We start from the raw sequence: 22,223 nt of genomic DNA on the forward strand, positions 1-22,223 counted from the left end.
CACTAGCTAAAAAAACAACAACTTAACATCACAATTTTTTGCCTAAATGCATACCTAGCATACATGAAAAAATAGAAAGATATGAACCTCAATTCAATTTCATCATAGCTGGACTAGATTAGGCAATGATTAAAGAGTAATATACCCACAAAAATTGAAAAATCTTAAGTGAAGCAAACACTTCAAAGAAATCAACTTTTCATTCAGCCATGAACTAAAAACTCTCATGTTGGCCTAAAAACGAAGTTCTTTTTAAGAAACTTGGAATTTCAATTTTAAGGATATCAAGGGAAGCATAAACATGGATTATTGGGAATTCAAAAAGATGATTTAAAAACCTGATTTAAATAAGAGACTTGCAGGAATTTTTTAGCATAAGCATCTTTCATGCGTTGTTGAGAACGACCCCTTCCATGCCTTCAATACTTCCAAACTTCACTTTACTTTTCAGTAGCTCATTAAAACCATAGAATCCCAGCTCTAATACCATGTTAGATTCTAGGTTTCATGTCTAAAAGAGGCTAGAGTATGAGGAAAGAAGAAGAAGAGAGGAGAAGACTAGGTTGAGAAGGAGAGAGCTTGAGTTGTAGGAGTTAAGAGTTTTTTGCACACAAGGGAATCTCGTTGGATATGAGCCTCTCCCCCTTACTTCTTATTTATAGATGAGGGTTAAAAACCCTAGTACAAGTGAAAGAGAAAAGAAACTCAAAATCGTACATAATTACTAGTTGTGTCACTCATCTACTTAATTACAACATATGCCACTAATGCTTCTTCTACAGGGTTCAACTATTCTCAGTGGATTCTACTCCTCTTGGTGGGTTCTACACCTCGTAGTGGGTTTTACACCTCCCACTGGGTTCTACTTCTCTTCTTTTTTAGAAACTTTCTCTTTCTCTAGATGTGACTCCCTTACTCTCTCTGTCATGACAAAGATTTGAATCCTTTCATAGAGGTCGACTCATTTTGCACCTTTTTCATCATATACTTGATTCCTTTTGTCTTTTTACTTTGAGGCTTCTTCATTTTCACTAATGTGCTTGATTTCTTTGCAAGAGGTTAACTCCATCAACCTTTTGGCACTTCAATTCTTCTATTCTCTAGCTGTAGTGGTTAACTTCTTCCTGTGGTCATCTCCTTTTACCTTTTCTGTGCTGCCTGTCAACAAAAAATTGATTCTTCTTCTCTTATTTTCTCAAATGGTTTTGCAAGGTTTATTTGATGGTATGCTTTTTGGCATGAATTGCTTGCTTCCCTTTTGTATGGATTGTCGGGATAGATCATAGCATGTTGAATGAATATACTACCAGAAAGTTTTCTTGTTTTGAGAGTTTTTGTCTACATAATATATTTAATACACATAATTACTAACTCGAGTTCTTGTTATCATCAAAACTATCTTAATAAGGATCTTGAGTGCTTATTTGTATGGATCGTCAAAATTAATTCGAGTGTTTGTTTGTGTGCTACTAGAAAATTTTCTTTGAGAGTTTTTTGTCATCGATACAACATACTTAATGCACATCCTTAGTAACTCGAGTGCTTGTTATCATCAAAATAATCTTAATGGGGATCTTGAGACCAACACTATATGAGGAGAAGAAAAATCGAAACAACAGACAACCAAAGACTAGCTACCACATGCATGATAGAGGTTGAAGGTAAGAAATTGAGAGAGCAAGTTTGAATTTGAATTTTAATTGATGCAAAATCTTCAATTGATTTCTCTCTTCCTAACTCAATTTTTTGTCCCTATTTTATCTATGAAATTAGATTTGGTTTTCCTTTCCCTATTTGCACCCCCCTAAGAGAATTCATTGTTTGTTCTCTTTCTCAAATTATGCTTTTTTCCCATTTTCACCAACATCTCAATACTACATTCCATGTTTTGCTTCTCAAATCTATAGTCCTCCACCAGCCAAAGCTAATTCATCGTCCCCTGTCACACTCTAGTTTATACCATATCTTACCAAGAGAAGAGAGAATGAAAGGAGTGAGTTTAGGGTTGCATCTATGTCCCCTTTTCCTCTATCTTTATTTATAATTTGCATTCAATAAAAAAATTACAAGATTGTGCATTTAGGGGGCTAGAATATGTAATATAAACAAGGTTGAAAGATAAAGTTAATTACAAGTTAACCACACTAGCTTTAATTCTCCAAGACATTTATTAATGCTTTTTTTTTGTGTGTGTAGGAGTAAATTTTTTAGATGTAGGATATTTCATAGAGAAGCTGGTCCGACAACCAAAGATGCTATTTAACCTCAATCAGCTTGCCAATCTAGAGATAGATGGCTAAATTTTGATGCTAAAATCATGAAATCAATTAAAGTATAATTAAAGAAATATGAAGGTTGTTAAATTTGGGTCAAATACCCTATCCTAAAATGACTAGCCACTTAGGAAACCTTTTTCCCAGCTAATAAACTCAAGATCTTTATATCCACTAATCCATGTGGGACTATTTCTTAACACTCCCCCTCACGTGTAGGCCTGCTCTCTTTTGTGGATGTACAAGTAGATAATTTAGGTGGAAGCCCACATACTGAGTGGCTTGCTCTGATACCATCTTAATTGGGTCGAAGACCTATCCCAAAATGACTAGCCACTTAGGAAACCTTTTTCCCAGTTAATATATACAAGATCTTTATATTCACTAATGTATGTGGGACTATCCTTTTAACACTCCCCCTCACGTGTAGGCACATGGATAATTTAGGTAAAGGCCTCTCACGTAGTGGCATGTGGGTAATTTTGGGTGGATACCCACATATGAGAACCTTGCTCTGATACCATGTTAAATTGGGTCCAAGGCTTTATCCTTTTTTCGGCCTTCAAAGTTTTCATTTGAATATTTGCTACTACCACCAAGATCTGCACCGGCGGCCACTCCGCCTAGGCTCACGCCCGAGATTTTGCGGCGGCTGTCGCGCCCTCCTACTCATCGGGGCATGGCAGTTGCCCCGACGGCTGGGTATGGGTCGCACGCTTAAGCGCCATTCATTTTCAGGGCTAGTTGATTCGATAGGTGAGTTATTACACACTCCTTAGTAGATTTTGACTTCCATGACCACTGTCCTGCTGTCTTAATCTTTGTGGGTTCTAGGTTAGCGCACAGTAGGGCATCGTAACCCGACTTTCGGTTCATCCCGCATCGCCAGTTCTACTTACCAAAAATGACCCACTTGGAGCTCTCGATTCCGTGGCACGACTCATGAGTTATGCAGCCGCACCGTCCTACCTATTTAAAGTTTAAGAATAGGTCGAGGGCGTTGCGCTCCCGATGCCTCTAATCATTGTCTTTACCTGATAGAACTCGCACGCTAGGCTCCAACTATCCTAAGGGAAACTTCGGAGGGAACCAACTTCTAGATGGTTTGATTAGTCTTTCGCCCCTATACCCAAGTCAGACGAACGATTTGTATGTCAGTATCACGATATTGTAAGTGGCAGAGTAGCCTTGCTGCCATGATCCACTGAGATTCAGCCCCATGTCGCACCGATTCGTATGAATTAATAATTAAAATAAATACCCAAATTATCCACGTGCCTACACGTGAGGGGGAGTGTCAAATGACTAGCCTTTACACTCCCCCTCACGTGTAGGCACGTGGATAATTTGGGTAGAGGCCCTTCACGTGGTAGCACGTGGATAATTTTGGGTGGATGCCCACATATGAGAACCTAACTCTGATACCATGTTAAATTTGGGTCGAAGGCCCTATCCTAAAATGATTAGTCATTTAAGAAACCTTTTTTCCAGACTAATATACTCAAGATCTTTGTATCCACTAATTTATATGGGACAATGCTTGATAGATACATGAAAATTTGGAGGTTGTAGGAACCATTTATTTATACTTCAAGCAAAGGTTTTTTAATATGTTATACATGTATTATAATAAAATAAATTATTTGTGGACTGGACCGGGTATCCGCAGCAGCCACAGACGTATCAAACAACAAAAGTCTGCTTCGCCTTCTCGCTACATTCATGTCACGACACTTTGAAGGCTCTTGAAGCGACCGTTTCTTGTTTACGTGGCGTCCAAGCTCCTCGAATTAGATTTTTCAACAACTGAGCTGCCTCCCTGGATTTTGATTTTCCGGAGAATCCCTTTGATCCATCGTCTCTTAGTTCCAGCTCTTTATTTGACAGCCCGGAATCCCATCCTATCCCTGTTTTCTTCGATTTCTACAGTCTCTATTACTTTTGAGAAGTTGAGTCAGTTTGGTTTTTCCTTTGGGAGGGGATGGAGGAGAGATACGAGCTGTTGAAAGAGCTCGGTTCTGGGAATTTTGGCGTGGCCAGGCTAGTGAGAGATAAGAAGACCAAGGAGCTTGTTGCTTTTAAATATATAGCAAGAGGGAAGAAGGTAGATGATAACAGAAGCATGTCTTTGTTGCTTCTTATTTGCAAATGTTGGCTCAATTGATTTCATTTTCTTTGCTTTTTCTGTTTTTTTTTCCTTCTATTTCGGTCGGGTTAGAAGTTTCTACTTTCTGGGTTTTCTATCTGTGGATTTCATTTCGAACTTAATGAGAAGCGAGGTTAGAATTCTACTTTTAGCTGTTTTGGTTTTCCCAATCGTTGCTGCTCTGCTCCCTGCTTCGATTAAATTAACTAGTAGCTTATGTTCTTGTATCCTGTTACTTTTACTTCGATTTTGAGCTTATTCATTTTTCAGTTGCTTCAGTAAGTTTCGTTTTGTTATCAGTCCATATAATCGAACGCTTCACCTGTTTATTTCCTATACAATGATACTCTTTTTATGTTCTGATTTTCTCCATTAAAGTTCCCTATTTTAGTTTGGATTCTGGTTTTGGTCTGACAATGTTTTACTTTGTTTGTTTATTTTTTCTTGGATGTGATTATGGACTTTCTGCGTGCTGCATTTGGTTGTTTTTATGAGATTGACGAGAATGTACAGAGGGAAATCATTAACCATAGAACGCTGAGGCATCCCAATATTGTTCGATTTAAAGAGGTATTTTAACTTTTGAGTTGTTTATCTACGTCTCCTGTTTTCATATCTTTCTCCGTGCAAATCTTTCCTACTTAACCTACATTTAAGGATTCAGAGAATTGCTCTTAGATTTTCAAATGGTTTCTTATGAAAGTAGCTATGAAGATTGAATTCATCTCAGACAACCGATTGAAATGCTTTCCATTTTACCTTAAAATTTAGCACAGAAAACGATTACATTTGTTAAGTTGAATTAAATCTCCTCGAATCTCTTGTTTTTTTTCAAGTAAAAGAGAAAGAGATTCCCACAGTTGAGGCATAAGAGGCTTGAGAGACTTATTTCCACGGATAATTGCTTTTTGAGGAGTTGTCTCGACCACACTTTGATTTTAGACAGTGACTATAGGGTGAACAGTGCAGGTCCTGCTAACGCCTACACATCTAGCCATTGTCATGGAATATGCTGCAGGCGGTGAACTCTTTGAGCGAATATGTAGCGCTGGCCGATTTAGTGAGGATGAGGTTCCTGACTCTTAAAACTTGTATCCTCACTTTAATATATTCATGATCACGGTTGATCCAATACGAAATGCCAATTGATGCGAAAAGGCTATCTAGTCTGATCATGATCGAACGACTAAGATAGCCGTTGATCGTGTTCAGATGGCTGAGATAGTGTTTCACATGTTTCATACCAAATAGCTTTTCGTATTGGATCAGCCCTCTACTCATGATTCTATAAACTTGTTCGCACTGTTGTTTTTGGTTGTCTCATGGCAATTGTAGCTGCAACAGGCAAGGTTCTTCTTCCAGCAGCTGATTTCTGGGGTTAGCTACTGTCACTCCATGGTAGGCCTTTCATCGTCTTAATGATCAATAGCAGGGCTTGGTTCAGTCCTTTATATGCCTCTTGTGGTGAACTCTTTCATATGATTGTTCAAGAAATACCCATTTCCATTGCAGGAAATATGTCATAGGGACCTCAAACTGGAAAACACTTTGCTTGATGGTAGTCCAACTCCTCGCCTTAAAATCTGTGATTTTGGATACTCCAAGGTCTGCATTGCTCTGTTCGTCCTTGAATTAGATATCATGTACCAAATAGTTTCTTTATGATATGCCTCCCGATGCAGTCTGCCTTGTTACATTCCCAACCCAAATCAACAGTGGGAACACCTGCCTATATTGCTCCGGAGGTCCTGTCAAGGAAGGAATATGATGGGAAGGTAACCCTTCATTGAGTCTGGATTAGTTATTTACTGTGTCTGTCATCTTGTCTTATGGGCTTCCAAAATCAGATTGCAGATGTTTGGTCTTGTGGAGTGACTCTGTATGTTATGCTTGTTGGAGCCTATCCATTCGAAGATCCTGAGGATCCTCGGAACTTTCGGAAGACGATTGGAGTATGTTCAGTTACTTAAAATGTTTACAGAGATGCAAGTTTGTGTTTAAGATTTAAACCGCTGTTCTTCGAATCCCAACAGAGAATAGTGAGTGTTCAATACTCCATACCGGATTATGTACGAGTATCATCGGATTGCAGACATCTTCTTTCTCGAATTTTTGTTGCTAACCCTTCAAAGGTATGAACTCATAATCAGCTTTCAATTTTAGTTTAACTCTAGTTAACTGTCTTTTTTTTTTTTTTTTCCTTATGGTAGAGGATCACCATCCCGGAGATAAAGAAGCATCCATGGTTTCTAAAGAACCTGCCCAAGGAGTTGGAGAAGGGAGAAAAAACCGACAACGAGAGCATGGAGTGGGAGCAAGCGTCTCAGAGCATTGAAGAGATAATGCGTATCATCCAAGAGGCGCGTACTCCAGCTGAAGGTGAAAAAGCTGGTGGACAGTCTGCTGCTGGTATGTTGGACCTAGACGAATTTGATGATGCTGATGCAGAGGAAGAAGTCGATTACAGTGGAGATCTCTTTGGAGCAGTATGATATGATTGGGCTAATTGTGTTCCAAATAAATAAAAAAAAATTATTCTTCCGTTATGCAAGGATTTGGTTAAACAGGAAATAAGTTGACATTAAATTATCTTTTGAAGGCCTAAGAATCAATAAAGAGTTTATTCTGAAAAAAAAAAATTTAAAAATTAATTAATTTTTTTTTTTTTTTTTAAATTTCGACCTGTTCTATCCCACTGGTTATTTGGCTACTGGCACTCATTGCTAGCAAAGGGTAGGTTTGCCTCGGCAATAAATCCCCGCCAAGCCGAAGTCCCCCGCCATTCTTGACAAATCAGCTGAAAAAAAATGCTTCCTTTTCTGCAGCACATAATATCGGAGCTGGTGGAAGACCCTCCCGGTGGTCTGGTGGTACTCTCTTGCGGCCTCCCCCTCCATAAACTCATCTCCTCTCTTCTCCTTCTCCACTCCCCTTCTCAGGGCACCCTTCTTATCCTCTCAGCCACCGATACCCAGAAGGCCTCTATTTCTCTAAATCTGCCAGATGCCCCTTCTGAGATAGCCGGAGACTCCCCCTCCCACCACCGCCTTTCCCTCTACTCCAGCGGTCAAATCTTCTTTATTACCCCCCGTATCCTCATCGTCGATCTTCTCACGTCCAAAATCCCCACCTCCCGCATCGCCGGTATCATCATCCTCAATGCTCACAAGCTCTCCGAGACCTGCACTGAGGCTTTCATCGTCCGCCTCCTTCGATCCCACAATCGCGAGGCATACGTCCGGGCCTTCACTGACAGGCCACACGCTATGCTCTCTGGCTTTGCCAAGGCTGAGAGGATCATGAAATGCCTTTTCATAAGGAAATTGCACATATGGCCCAGGTTTCAGGTATTTGTTTCCGAGGATCTAGAGAGGCACCCTCCCGAGGTGATTGATGTCAGGGTTCCCCTCTCGCCTCACATGAGAGATATACAGAAGGCCATCATTGAAGCTATGGATGCTTGCTTGAAGGAGTTGAGGAAGACGAATAAGGTCGACGTGGAGGATCTCACCGTCGAGAACGGTCTCTTTAAGTCGTTCGATGAGATTGTTTATCGGCAGCTGGACCCAATATGGCACACCATCGGTAAGAGGACCAAACAACTGGTTGCGGATTTGAGGACTCTACGGAAGTTGTTGGATTATCTCGTTAGGTATGGGGATGACTCAGTTAGATTCTTGTCTTTTAAATGAATGCAGTTTAGTTTTTCTATGGCTGATGTGCTTGCCAGGCAGGGAGCTACCCTAAAATCACTGGTCGTAAGGGACGTGCTCCCATAAATTTTGTAATTCTCTTCCGTTTTATTAATACATCTTCATAAAAAAAAATCTTCTTATGGTCGAGGAGGAGCCATGATAGTTTTGTCTTTCTCTTACCTACTGAAAATTTATGATGTTGTGTGTTAATAATGAACTTATATATGTATTAGGTATGATGCTGTGACATTTTTGAAGTATCTCGACACCTTAAGAGTGTCAGAATGGGTTCGGTCTGTTTGGATTTTCGCTAATTCGAGTAGTAAGATTTTTGAATTAGCAAAGAAGCGGGTTTACCAGCTTGTGCCCTCGGATGGACGAAAGTTGACTGTGGAGGTCAAGAACCCCACAAACAAGAGGAGGAGAGTGAAGGGCGACAAGAAAAAGGAAAAGGAAGGTACTGGGTAGTAATGCTTCACATTTTCAACTAAAGCCAACACAAACCTGACTCGAATTTTATGCTCAAATAATATTCATAGCAAGTGACTGTGCTTAGGAAAAGTAGAAGTGCTAATCCTGCTTTACCGTTTGGTATTTTTATTTTCTGTAGATGCTGGGAAGGTTAGTGCAGGGACCAGCTTGAGTTCTGGGGTGATTCTGAATGAAATTTTGGAGGAAGCACCAAAATGGAAGGTCTTAAGTGTGAGTAAGTGAGTTCCACTGCTTTTCTTTCTGAAATAATTTATGAAAGTTATGTACCCCATTTAAAAAAAAAAAAGTTGTCTTTTAGAACCCATTAAAAAAATCTAATTTTCTGTTGCTCTGGAATTATTTATGCAATCAGAATGAAATCTGCCCATTTAAGAAAACCCTATGTTGGTAAAAACAAAGAATTGTAATTTCTTGCATTATTAGCTGACTTTTGAGGTTCAAGATCAGAATCCATATTTTTTTTTTTGTGTGTGTGGGAAGATGCAATCCCAGAATGAATAGCTGAATTTGATTCATGAAAACACTAGCCTTGCGCTGATGTTTCTGAATCCTTTTCATGTTTACTACATTTGGATGCTATTTAGCTTATTAATTGAATCTTTTTTATCAGTTGCCAAAAAAAAGCCAAATGAACAAGAATGATTCTTGATAAAACTGTAGTATCATGTTGTAACTTTGTTTTGGTGGATTTTGTCATTCTGTTTCCAAATTATATATTCTTTCATGGTGTGATTATGCACTTTGTGATAATTGTTTACATCATAATCTCGGTATCCTTTATTTCATCTAATAATGTTTCTTCATCAGGAAGTGCTGCAAGAGGTACAGGAGGAAAGGCAAAAACAAATACGGGCAGGGCATGATGAATTGATGGTTGAGGATGGTGATGACTGCGGGATCGTTTTGGTTGCTTGTAAAGATGAGCGTTCATGCATGCAGCTGGAAGATTTCCTTGTGAAGGGGCCACAAAAGGTGCTTTACAAGTGTATACTTTGTCATATTCATTTCTTCAGTTGTACAATCATTGTTGTTTATTTTGTTTGGTCTGTTAATTGTAGTGCAGAGCTGGGTCAAAGTCCTGATCTAAAATGAGTTGATATATTGTTGAGTTTATAAGCTGGGTAGTAGCTCTCGTTAGTTGGCCTGACATTTTAGGATAGAAGTTGGCTAACTAAATATGGTATTGGAATTAGGTTCAAGCCTGCCCAATCCCATCTTTCTGTTGTTTTGTGCTCCGTCTGTGTGCTATCCACAACTCGAGTCTGTTTATCCATCTGTCACATCAGAGGTGGATGTGAGAATTGGGTGTTAGTTTGGGTAGAAGCCCTCCTGATGAAATAATTCAAGAATATTTTTGAGTTTACATGTTGGATTATAGCTTCTCTAAATTTGTCAGTTGTTTTGGGATGGAATTGGGTCGAACTTAGTAATGGTATTGTTTATACTTTGTTTTATGTACAGGTCATGCGGGCAGAATGGGAGAAGTATTTACTGGGAAAGGCTGAGTTGAAAGCCCTCAAAACTCACAATAAAAAGAAGAACCAGGAGCCTAAAGGTTTTGGTATACTGAATGGGGTTACTCGTGTTGGGCCTGGTGAGAATGCAGAGGCTGCTATAATATCCAAGCTGGAACATGATGCTCTTATGTCAGCAGCTTCTGAGATAAGCAATCTAGTGGAAGAAGATAGTCTTGAGGGTAATTCTGAATCTAATACCAGCAAGCGAGGACACAAACGGGGCAGTGGGAGATCGAATGGACGGAGTCAAAAGGCAAAAATTGAGATTACTAAAAATAAAAGCATGATAGAACCCTCTGAGAATGATAACTCTGAAAAGCTTAGACCAGCAGATGAAGCCCAAATGTATGAAGACAATGCAAAAGACATTGCTGAGACTCTTGAAATTTTACAATCTAAACGAATCCCACCAGTTCAATTCTATGCCATGGACAGTGACCGTCGCATACTTGATGTGATGAAACCTTCCACAATCGTTGTTTACCATCCTGACATGTCTTTTGTGCGGGAAATCGAAGTTTATAAAGCTGAAAATCCTTCAAAGAAGTTAAAAGTTTATTTTCTGTTCTATGAAGATTCTACTGAGGTACAGAAGTTTGAAGCAAGTATACGCAGGGAAAATGGAGCATTTGAATCATTGATCCGGCAGAAGTCATTAATGATGATCCCCATTAATCAGGTTTAGTTTCTAGTTCCTTTTTGTTGGTTTCAGATGAGCATTCTTTTGTTAAAGCCCGTGGAGCTCTCATCAGACAGTTAGGATGCCCCAACATGTGACTTTTTGTTAAAGCCAGTAAATTTCAGAGAGATGTGAATGGTGCTTTTTTCTATTAAGCCGACCTTCGCAATCACAAAGATATAAATTTCAGAGAGCTGTGAATGGTGCTTTTTTCTATTAAGCTGACCTTTTCAATAAAAAAAGATAATGTTTTTTACAAATACCATCTTTAAAAACCAACATTAAATGGCTTCCTCTCGTCCGAACACATTGATCTTAGCATGCAAGTTTTTATTCCCCTCTTTCATTTGGTTATACGTGGATTCACAGGCTTTGCATTGCATTCTAGCAATATGTTTTGTCTGTCATCTCTGAATATCTGCTTTAACTAGTTGTTTTATATTTGTACCAGGATGGTCGCTCTATTGAATTGACTGCCTCCAACGAGCCACAATCACTGACCTCACTTAACTCGATAACTAGGAAAGCAGGTGGTAGGAAGCCCTTGGAAAACGAAATGCAGGTAGATAAATTATTTGCTCTCTCTCTCTTGATCTGCTAACTTAGTTCCATCCCCTCTTTGACTGATTTCCAAATAGCTAAGATGGCTGCTGGTAAGAACTAAGTGCTCTTTGAACCTTTCTGGATGGAGATAAATGAAGTTGCTTGTACTAGCAGCTCGCTTGGACTTTTGCTCATAGCTTCAAAAGGAGCTAAAGTGAGTTGGTGTGATGTAGGTCATTCAGCAGTGAATAGATATACAAAAGAAAAGCCTGTATTAAGTTGTCAAGATTTGATCCATTCACCAAAAACTGCTACAAAACCTGGTACACAATGCGAACTACACATAATGAGCAAGGCATGATCATGCTTGTTTACTACAAAATTTACAGTAGGTTCAATAGTTCTCAAGGTTGTTGAACATATGACTGTTGTAATCATTATTCCATGCATGTGATTTCTTCAACTACTATTACCTAGCATATCTGAAGTATTCCCATTCTTTGTAGGTGATAGTTGATGTTAGGGAATTCATGAGCAGCCTTCCTAATGTTCTCCACCAGAAAGGCATGCAGATAATACCTATTACACTGGAAGTAGGGGATTATGTACTTTCTCCATTGATTTGTGTGGAAAGAAAAAGTATTTCAGATCTTTTCTCAAGCTTTGCTTCAGGTCGCCTCTATAACCAAGTTGAAACAATGTCCCGCTACTATCGGATACCTGTGCTTCTAATTGAGTTCTCACAGGATAAGAGCTTTTCCTTTCAGGTAGAATAAGCTCAATTTCATGTTTTTCAGTGTTTTGCAGTAAATTGAAATGGAGCTTTATTGTCAATTCATGTCATTAGAGCTTTATGATTAGTTTCATTTCATGAAATGTTCTAAACTCATCAGCCTCAAACGTGCAGTCTGCCTGTGAAATTGGTGATGATGTTAGTCCTACAAACATAATATCAAAGCTCTCTTTACTGGTCATGCATTTCCCACGCCTCCGTCTTGTGTGGTCCCGTAGCTTGCATGCAACAGCCGAGATATTTACATCACTGAAGGCAAATCAGGATGAACCTGATGAGAGCAAGGCAATGAGAGTTGGTGTTCCGACAGAGGATGGCATTGTGGAGGATGACGTAAGGTACTGAATGGTAGTTTTCTCTCTGTTTTTTCTTTTTTTCTTTTTTGGCTAGTGGATCATGTTTTACAGTGTGTGGTTGTTAAAAAAGTAAAAAAATCTTATCTCGAAACGGTTGGTCACTGCCTTGTCTACTTTTTCAGCATTAGATGGTTTTTATGAACTTATAGTTAAAAAATATCATAAAAGCATAATACTTTTTTAAAAAGCGCTTTTTTCTTATTACTCGTAGAAATTTAGACATGGAATGAATGAAATCCAAAGGTCTATTCTTTTTAACTCTCTTAAATCTTGAACTTCTTCTCTTTCCTTGTAATTTGTACATAATCATAATTTCTCTCCTTGTCTACGGAATTCTGGAGTTGCTTTAGAAATCTAAATGCCTAAATAGTTCTCTTCATGATATTCTTTGCTTTTGGTCATACTTTACCTCTGATGTTATGATTTTTTAATATTTGTCATTAAAAAAGATCTCACAATGTAAAAAATCCTGAAATTCAATTCAAATAACATTTAAAACGTTAGCCGCCCTGTAATATATGAAATTGTTGAATCTTTATAACCAAAGAAACCGTGGATTCTGTTTGTTTACAGATCTGAAAACTACAACACAACGGCAGTAGAGTTTCTGAGACGCCTACCTGGTGTCACTGATTCAAACTACAGAGCTATAATGGATGGCTGCAATAGCTTAGCTGAACTTGCTCTTCTCCCTGTGGAGAAGCTAGGGGAACTCATGGGTGGTCAGAAAGCAGCTCGGACACTTCGGGATTTTCTTGATGCCAAGTGCCCAACAATGTTGTAAGTCTCGGGTTGAGCCGGGGTTTACCGTATCACAACCGAGAAGCCTAAATGAGACGACGTTCCATGTCGGCCTTATGGCACTCCTATACAGTCTGTATAGGCCTCACCAAAATCCAAGATATCTAGGACAACATGTGAGTCATGTTGTGGGATTGGGAAACCATGGGTTGAACCCTCTGTGAAATGAATCTATGATTGTTGTTGTGAAGTCATTGTATGTTAGATTTACATTTATTTTATTGTTTGTTTGTAGGTCCACAGTATGTTACTTTAAGAGTGACCATTCTTTCCCATTTCTACTTTATTGGCAAGAAGAGTAAGATGTAATATTGAAAGTTAAGAAATTTCAAATTCCATTTGTCGATTGATATTCTGATCACAGCCTGTCCCACTGAATACAGTGAATTGTACAGGAACATATAATTCTCCATGAATCACTATCCCAAACTTGGGCTTGATCTGATGTTTGGTTTGCTTGTTCTGTCTTGGTTCACAGGAACATGTATTTCTCTATGTATCACTATCCCAAACTTGGGCTTGATCTGATGTGTGGTTTGCTTGTTCTGTCTTAGTTCATGAACTGTTATACATAGGAAGCAACATAATTAGGATACTCACCGTAGCTTTCAAGGAGAGAACAATATAGAAATTTGGAAGAAAAAATAGGTATGAAACCAACTTCATCAAAGCTCCTTTTTGTTTGCATATAGAGGATTCTCTTCGCCTTCTCTTAATCACACTAAGGGGGATTAGTGCACAATATAAGTGTAGACGGAAATGAAATACAATGAAAAGTACAGTGTAAAGTACTTGTTTGTGTTAGTGTGCGCAATGGTAAGGACAGTGTAAAGTACTTGTTTGTATAAGTGTGCACAATAGAAAGTGCAGTATAAAGTACTTGTTTGTGTTAGTGTGCACAATAGAAAGTGTGGTGTATAGTGGATATAGATTATTTATTAAATAAAATATTTTGATATATTTGATTATCAGAAAATTAAATTAATATTAGTTAATAAATAAAATATATTAAATATAATAATTAAAGAAATGTTTACTTTTATATTATTAAAATTGTAATCAAATTTTAATTTTGTAATATCTAAATATAAAATAATTATATAAATATCGTACTACACAAATATCGTAATAATAAAAATAAAAATAATACAAATATAACTCAATCACCTTTTTAATATAAAAAACTATATCTGTTCATACAAAAGTACAACATAAAAAATATTTAGTGGCATTAAAACATAATAGTTAATAATTTTGCCACATCAGAATTGCTAAAACATCTCGATAATATGATGCTCTTGCAGATTGTACTGCTGTAGACTCCCTTTGAGTACGTGAGACTAAAATAAATTATTAAAAAAATATAAGTGAATATAATAAATAAATAAATAAATAAATAAATAATTTTTTAATAACACAAGATAAGTTTTAACATTAAAAATCACTAATTTAATATAATAAATAAATATATATTTATCAATAACATAATATATTTTTATGTATTATTAATTAATAATATATTATCACAAAATTTAAAACCATTGGTTTAATTAATTATAGCAATGGGATAATTAAACAAAATAATTTATCAAATATTTATTCTAACAATATTTTAATTATGACTATTAAATCACTAATTTAATATAGTAATTATAAAATAATTATATTAAATAAAATAATTATTTTATTAATAAAAAATATAAATTATTATTTTTATGATGGTTTAATTTTTCCTAACTTAGGAAAAATTAAACCATCGTCTTCCTGTGCGCGTCATCTTCCTCAGTGGTGGGAGACTACGACGACGGGCCAATGGGCAACGGTGACGGAGGTGGCGGGCCAATGGGCAACGGCGACGGAGGCAACGCTCCAACGATACACCGAGAGGGAGAAGAGAGGGAGGCCAAGAGGTTCTACAACAGAGGCTCGACCTCCCGTGCTCTACGACGGAGGTTGAGAGGGAAAGGAGAGGGAGGTCGAGAGAGAAGAGAAGTCGAAGGTCGCGAGAGAGAAAAAAAAAAATCTTCGAAACCTTGTTCGACAGAGGTTACTCCCCGACAGCGAGATGTATTTGAACGATGGTAAGTGAAATCCAAGCTCGACCTCTCGGATTTCACTTACCATCGTTTTATGCCTGAAACGGGGGAAAGTGAAAGACAACTGTATTTCACTTTTTGTATTTCGCTTTCCCCCGTCACTTACCGGGCGCATTAACGGGTTTCAATCCACTTTCCCTAGCGTAAGTGAAATACACTTCACTTACGTTGTGCACTAACAAGCCCTAAAAAGCAAAATTAAAATTGATAATCTCCCACTAGATGAATTAGAAGCGAATCAAGCTTTCACTTCTCATAAAGAAGTTGAGACAAACCCATACCTTATCCTCTGTAAAATGGTACATTGAGATTAACTTGTGATATCTAGCATTTGGAGATGGAGATTTCACCTTTCTTCTTGATTGGAGATGGAGAATGTCATCCTTACTAGATATGGAAGGGTTTCGGAGTCCTTCGGTCCTGAGTCCCGATTCCTATCCCTATGATTAAATAATGAGCTGGTTCGTGAGCTTGCCTCTGTCCTGAGTCCCGATTCCTATTCCTATGATTAAATAATGAGCTGGTTCGTGAGTTTGCAAATCGAATTGAGCCTTGTTCGGGTTTGGTTCATTTACTTAAATGTATCACTAAATTTCAGGATGATGTTCATAATCAAATTTGTTTTGTTTAATGATAGATTCTAGTGTAGTTAAAACCATTCAAAAAGATGTTAAAGTTTTAATTTCTAAACAAATATTTGCCTGATGGCAAGTGAAGTTATCTTTTTTGTTTTACTTTGATATTGAATATATTAAAGGGCACAAAATTCCCTTGTTGACTTATCGAGAAGTTTTGCAAAGGTATTTCATGACCAACTTCTCTTTTAGGGGCTGAGGGAGAGGTCCTCCTACCCTTAGTAGAAGGAACAATGTTCCTCCAAGAAAGCTAGGTATGACAACTCCAACATCAACTAAGCAAATGGATGTTGATGAATTTCTTATGACCCCACTAAGGGTAGGTCTTTCTTATTGAGTTTTATAAAGTGAGCATGTTCGAGGAAGAAGAGAACACGAGGGGAAGAAACGAGAAAAGAAAAGAGGAGAGAAATCAACGTGTGTTTCCTCCTTCTGTAAACACTTTTAGTAATAGAAAAAAGTTTCCTAATTACAAACTAGATCTACTTTTTCAATTACACCCAAAATATGACTTACTAATTAAAATATAAAAGAGACAAAACATCCTCTTAAATTCCAACCTTTTCTTTTGTGTTTGTGTCTCTTGTGAGACTTGTCTTACATGAGATTCAACTTAGACTCCATGAAACTTGTGAGATATTCTCCTTCAAGTTACAAATAATGTTGGTCATGAATCTTATGTGGCTGAAAAATAAATTCCGATTACGTTGATCAACTTGTTCTTGTTCTTTATCTTATTCCCTCCCTTACTTAGATATTCTGGTCACACATAAAATTTGATTAGCAAAACTTGTGGAATTCTTTATTATCAATTAGCTCTTAATTGTACTTCTTCCCTTCAAGTTAGAGATTTTTTTTGTTCTTTACCAAGAAGTTTAGCTTGCACAAAATAAGGATAAGAGAAAAAAAATCACCCCTAGCACTATGACAAAACTCCAACTCCAGTCTGAAATAGTTGCTAAAATTTAAAGGTAGTCTAACCCATTTTACAACAATGAAAAAAGTTCACTTTCTAAGGGTAGCTCAAAATACCGATTGTGTGAAAAGAATAAAAAAATTGAATTAAGGTGGATGTTGGGCGCACTTCTAATCTTTTTGTATGCATGGGTTTATAATAATTATTTGAATTAATTTTAAAAACACAAATTAAAGAAATTACTTTGAGGGATTAAGGTATGAATTAAAAGATAACAATTCTCATATATTCAAATAGAAGGAGGTGCATAATACAAATCTTCATACTTCCAAATAATAAGGAGACACTTTTAAACCAATAGATGGATAAAAAGTGACCATGTTTGACTCAAGACGTAGATAACAAAATAATTTCTCTATAAACATATATGATTGAGAAAACTTAAAAAAACTCTAATTAGTAAAGTTTCAAGATGGAACATTAATATATGAACTTTCAAAAAATAGAAGTCTCGTGTAAGAAAATTGTTTTTCAATACTAAACCAACTTGAAAAGAAAATTTTCAATAAAAATTATGGAATAAGGAAGATTTAAGATATTAATATTTGTGATTTAGAATCGGGAAACAATAGTTTCTAATTCAAAATTTTCAAACTTTGTCAAAAAGAAATTTGAACTCATGTTGTTACAAATGAAAGAGTATGTAAGAGAAAACTTGACTATATATTTTGTGGAATTCAAATTTCCTAATGGAACCTCAAAATTACCAATCATAAACAAGGACTACAATTAGAAATTTCTCAAAAAGCATGGAGACCAAAAAAAGTGGAATGGGTGCTAAAGAATTGGATTTTCACAAGCAACATACTTCAAAATTGACCTTTGATTCTCCCAATACCGATATCTTTATCTAGAAAAGTTGGATTAGAAAAATGTTTGTTGAGTTAGAGAATAAACTCATAAAGCTTTTTTTACTTAAACTTTATTTATAAATTGTGTCTTATTAGCACAAAATGTCTCACAAATTAAAGTTTTTTGTTGCTTCTCAAAACATTTCTACTATCTGACCTTTTCTATTTCAGATGTCAATTACTCTTTGTAAAACTTTTATTGAATTTTTATTTTTTATTTTTTGCATTGGATACTAGATTAAAAGATTTTTTTCTGAAAAATGTAATTTGATGTATGAAAATTGTTGTAAGATAGTGTAAAATCCAATGAAAAATAGGAATTAGGAAAGAAGAAAACTAAAGAAAAAATGAAACGCCTCTTTTTTTCTTCCTCTTTGTCTTTCCTTCTTCTTCTTCTTCTTCTTCTTCTTCTTCTTCTTCTCCTTCTCCTTTTCCATGTCAAATCCGTGCCCGTGTTGATACATGTTGAGTTTCATAAAAGTGGGCATGCTTGAGGAAGATGAGAATATGAAAGAAGGAAGAAGAGAAAAGAGAAACGAGAGGGACAAAACTGAGAGAAAAGAGGGGAGAGAAATCAACGTGTGTTCCTCCTCCTCTAGACATCTTTATTAATAAAATTAGTGTTTCCTACTTCCAACTAGATTGACTTTTCTAGTTTACCCAATTACACATAAAATATAACTTGCTAATTAAAACACAAAAGAAACAAACATAATTACGAAACATCCTCTTAAATTCATTTTTTTCCTTCGAATTTGCTTCTCTTGTGAGACTTGTCTTGCATAAGATTTAGCTTAGATCCATGAAACTTGTGAGCTGTACTTTCAAAGAGACTTGCATTAGATTCCTTGATATGGCTTCTTCAACACTTCTAACAACAAAACAATGGTAGAAATTGTAGATAATGAGCCACATGATGATATTGGAAATTTATCCATCCAAAAGTAGTAAGAAGAATTGGTTATGATTGTAGGGGAAAATGACATCTAATGGATGTCTGATCTAGTAAAATTAGCATAGAGATATTTGGGCACTCACTTGTATCTTGCTTTTATGGGAAAAAGTCAGCCTCATCATGGAAGCCTTAGTGCGTTATAAGAATTCGATGGAAATTACGCATGGTCCTACCAATGAAGATATTAGATTCAAGCCTACTAACTTTGCAAATCAATTATTTACAAAGTCTTGAGTAATATTGATTGGGGAATAAACCCATTCACCTATTCAATGATCCAACTTGGTGACAATGAGCACCATTAAACTATTAGAACTTTGTCAATGCATTTATCTATAATTCTATTATGAGATTGATAAGAGAAAGCACACTTGGTTTATCTGAATTGATCCCCAAAGAGAGGAAAGTGAGATCCTAAAATTGATTATATGAATTGGATATTTTATCAAAAAGCATTGAACAACTCTAAGAGTCATGGGTTGAAGTCCATCCTATTTTTGAATCAAAAGGATTTAAAAGAAATTGCGAAAGGAGAATTCACCCTTAGATTCTTTATTGAGTTTGAACTCCCATGGATATGAAAACAAAAATGTGTTGTTGAGTTTGACGAAATCAATATTCATATTCTCAAAAGAACATATAAATCATGTGGTGGAAAGTTCGACCTTAAAGATAAAGTGGCAGAAATTAAAGCCAAAATTGAAAAATATAAGAAAGTGAGCGAAAAATCTGGCTTATGAAATAAAATTTTGGATTTTGAAAAGGTGAAAAATTACATGAGGAGGAAATGAATCTGAAATTCTAGTAAAATGCCTAGACTTTATGAAAAGTCAATTTTTTGAAGTATACAAAATTTCTCCTCATGGTTCAACATATAGTGTTGAATAAGATGAAGAAGAGGTCAAACACAAATTCAATATATTTAGCTAGCAAGACGTGTTGACCGTAGGTTGATTCCCACATTGTTTTTAATGATAACAAAACTTAATTAAACTAAAAACCTATAAAATTTAAAAGTATTTTAGATATTTTACCTTCAAGAACATCTCAAGGTATAAAACATAAAATAGAAAAATTAAGACTTTAATCACATTTGAAAAACATCTCTTGAAGAAACACCCACAAAGAAGAAAACAACGAGAAGACTTAGAGTTCAAGTATTACAAACAAACATCTAATCTCAGTCGATTTTCGTAAGAGAGCATTCAAAACTTCCTTTTCCTCAAGTATATTTGTGAAATCAGGGTTTTAGGTTATAAATTGCATATAGACATGTTTAAGATCATCATAAATATCACTTAGAAACATGTTAAAGCACTTGCAGAAAAATTTCCATGCTTTATAAACTCTACATTTTTAAATTGCCATTAGAATGATCGATAGACTTCTAGCAATGATTAATCATCTAGAACTGTGCAAGCCAGAAATATAAAGCATGATTGATCAACCTTAGTCGATTGATTGATCACCCAGGACATGGCCATTTTATGCTATAACTCATGATGAATCATCCCACTTGGATTGATTAATTGTTTTTGCCCAGGCAAACAAAATTTTCATGGAATGATCGATTAGTTAGAACCTTGCCAGTAAGGGATTTCAAGCATGATTGATCATAAGAAAATAAATTGATCGATCATACTTGTATTATACAACTAGAGGGAATCTCGATTGATCGATCAGCCACTAGCAATGGTCGATCAACTTAATTTTTATGGACTAACTGTAACATATTGATCGATCAGTCCATCAATTAATAAGTCATTGTCTAACAAAAAAAGTAGTTGTTATGATCGATTGATCGATCAATTAATTTTGGAAATGGGCAAATAATGGCTAGTTTGAGTTAGGGAAGCAAAAAATACTCTGTCAAACCATGAATAAATGAGTAAATGATTATTTATTGGCGTATCTTCAAGCCACAAACCTTTATAATGTAAATTCACATTAAAAGTTCTTTAGAGAGAAATAGAGAGAGCCACATACTAGGAAAACTTTCATTCTCTTTCAATCATCCTTGTATTCATCATAGTATAAGTTCCTTCATCTTTTCACAACGTGCTACAAAGGAGGAGGCAACTTGAACCTCTCAAGGAGAAACATCTCTCCAAGTTAGGGTGTATTTTTTTCTTTTTTTTATGTATTTGTGAAAAAATCATCTAGAACCTATTAATTTAGATAAAAAGGCCTAAATAGAGCTAGAATCTAGCAGCAATCTCTTGGGGAGATTAGCATTGTGTAAAATTGTGTATTGAACTACATATAGCCAAAGAGAGCCGAAATCTCTTTTGTAATTTTCTAGGTATTAGAATTTTTCCAAGCAAAGGTCCTTCGACAGTGATTACTGCTAGGAAAACATTGATAACGAATAAATCTATTCGCCTTGTAGTGTGTGCATGTTATTATTTATGCTTAATTGCATTTATGCTTGAATTTTTTTATGAGACGCACAACTTGTTCTGAATAGTGTGGCATTGAGCCGAACCAAGCTCGAACTTGCATATGTTCGAGCTTAATTTGATTTAAATATTTCGAACTCGAGGTTGAGCTTAGCCTCGAGCCTAAAATTGGAAATGAAATTGAGCCAAAAAAATTTAACAGAGTTTGGGTTCGAGCTCCAACCTATAATTAAAACAATAAAAATAAAAAATTACAAAAATGAATTAAAAAAAATATTGTGATAAACTTAGTACCATTGAACTGCAAGTTACCACAGAGGAGTCCAAAAATTTGTAATGGAACATATTAATGTATAATAACCAACTTAATAGACCTAAAAGAAAGAGTAAATACCACTATCAATAGTTTTTATTCCATTGGCAAACAACAACATTAGATGTTGAGGAACCCAAAAAAGTTGAACTATCAATAGTCTTTGAGGTTTGAGGTAAATAAGAACAATTATGAACCAACTAAAAAGGAAATTGACAGGAGCAATTAGAGTAAAGGGTATTTTTATAAAAAAATCTATGATAACGAATCAGCTCACAAGCTAACATAACGAGCTTGGAAAATCTCGAGTTTGACTTGTTATATTGAACGAGCTTTATTTCAAGTTTGAGCTTGATCCGAACTCAAGTAAAATTGAACTAATCTGAGCTTTTTTCGAGTCAAGCTCAAAGCGAGCCGATTTGGCTTGGTACCATCCATACTCCGCACATCAACAATCATAGATTCAACTAATTGCAGGTGCTTCATCTCACGGAGGGCTTAATCTATGGTTTGCCGATTCCACAACATGACTCACATGACGTTCTAAACATCATGGATTTTAGAGAGGTTGATACAGGTAAGGGTGGCATCGAATCAAGCCGAACCCGAACCTACCTATGTTCGAGTTGGGTTTGATTTAAATATCTCAAACTCCAGCTAGAGTCAAGCCTATTGGGATCAAGCTTGATTATAATTTTAGGCT

At 36.2% G+C, this 22,223-nt stretch overlaps 1 protein-coding gene across 1 annotated transcript; it reads left to right on the plus strand.

Moving 5' to 3' along the window:
- Positions 1-4,032: 4,032 nt before the first annotated feature.
- On the plus strand, positions 4,033-13,647 carry LOC137967146 (DNA repair endonuclease UVH1-like). Its single transcript, XM_068813602.1, has 18 exons — positions 4,033-4,377; positions 4,933-4,989; positions 5,389-5,490; positions 5,755-5,817; positions 5,932-6,024; positions 6,102-6,194; positions 6,267-6,371; positions 6,453-6,551; positions 6,630-6,905; positions 7,245-8,071; positions 8,348-8,571; positions 8,725-8,816; positions 9,414-9,578; positions 10,068-10,802; positions 11,254-11,364; positions 11,852-12,112; positions 12,253-12,476; positions 13,068-13,647. The coding sequence occupies exons 1-18, from the start codon at positions 4,255-4,257 to the stop codon at positions 13,276-13,278; spliced, it is 3,861 nt and encodes a 1,286-aa protein (XP_068669703.1). The 5' UTR covers positions 4,033-4,254; the 3' UTR covers positions 13,279-13,647.
- Positions 13,648-22,223: the final 8,576 nt, after the last annotated feature.

Source organism: Aristolochia californica, unplaced genomic scaffold (genome assembly GCF_029961685.1).
Source record: "Aristolochia californica isolate CCGP_79_NKW_82.1479 unplaced genomic scaffold, dmAriCali1.0.hap1 SCAF_6, whole genome shotgun sequence".
NCBI classification, from domain to species: domain Eukaryota; kingdom Viridiplantae; phylum Streptophyta; class Magnoliopsida; order Piperales; family Aristolochiaceae; genus Aristolochia; species Aristolochia californica.

Excerpts from the sequence above, each read along its gene's own strand:
- LOC137967146 (XM_068813602.1), top strand. The coding sequence starts at position 4,255 with ATGGAGGAGAGATACGAGCTGTTGAAAGAGCTCGGTTCTGGGAATTTT. Across the intron at positions 4,990-5,388 it reads ATATTGTTCGATTTAAAGAG|GTCCTGCTAACGCCTACACA; the intron begins GTATTTTAACTT and ends TGAACAGTGCAG. Across the intron at positions 6,195-6,266 it reads GGAAGGAATATGATGGGAAG|ATTGCAGATGTTTGGTCTTG; the intron begins GTAACCCTTCAT and ends TTCCAAAATCAG.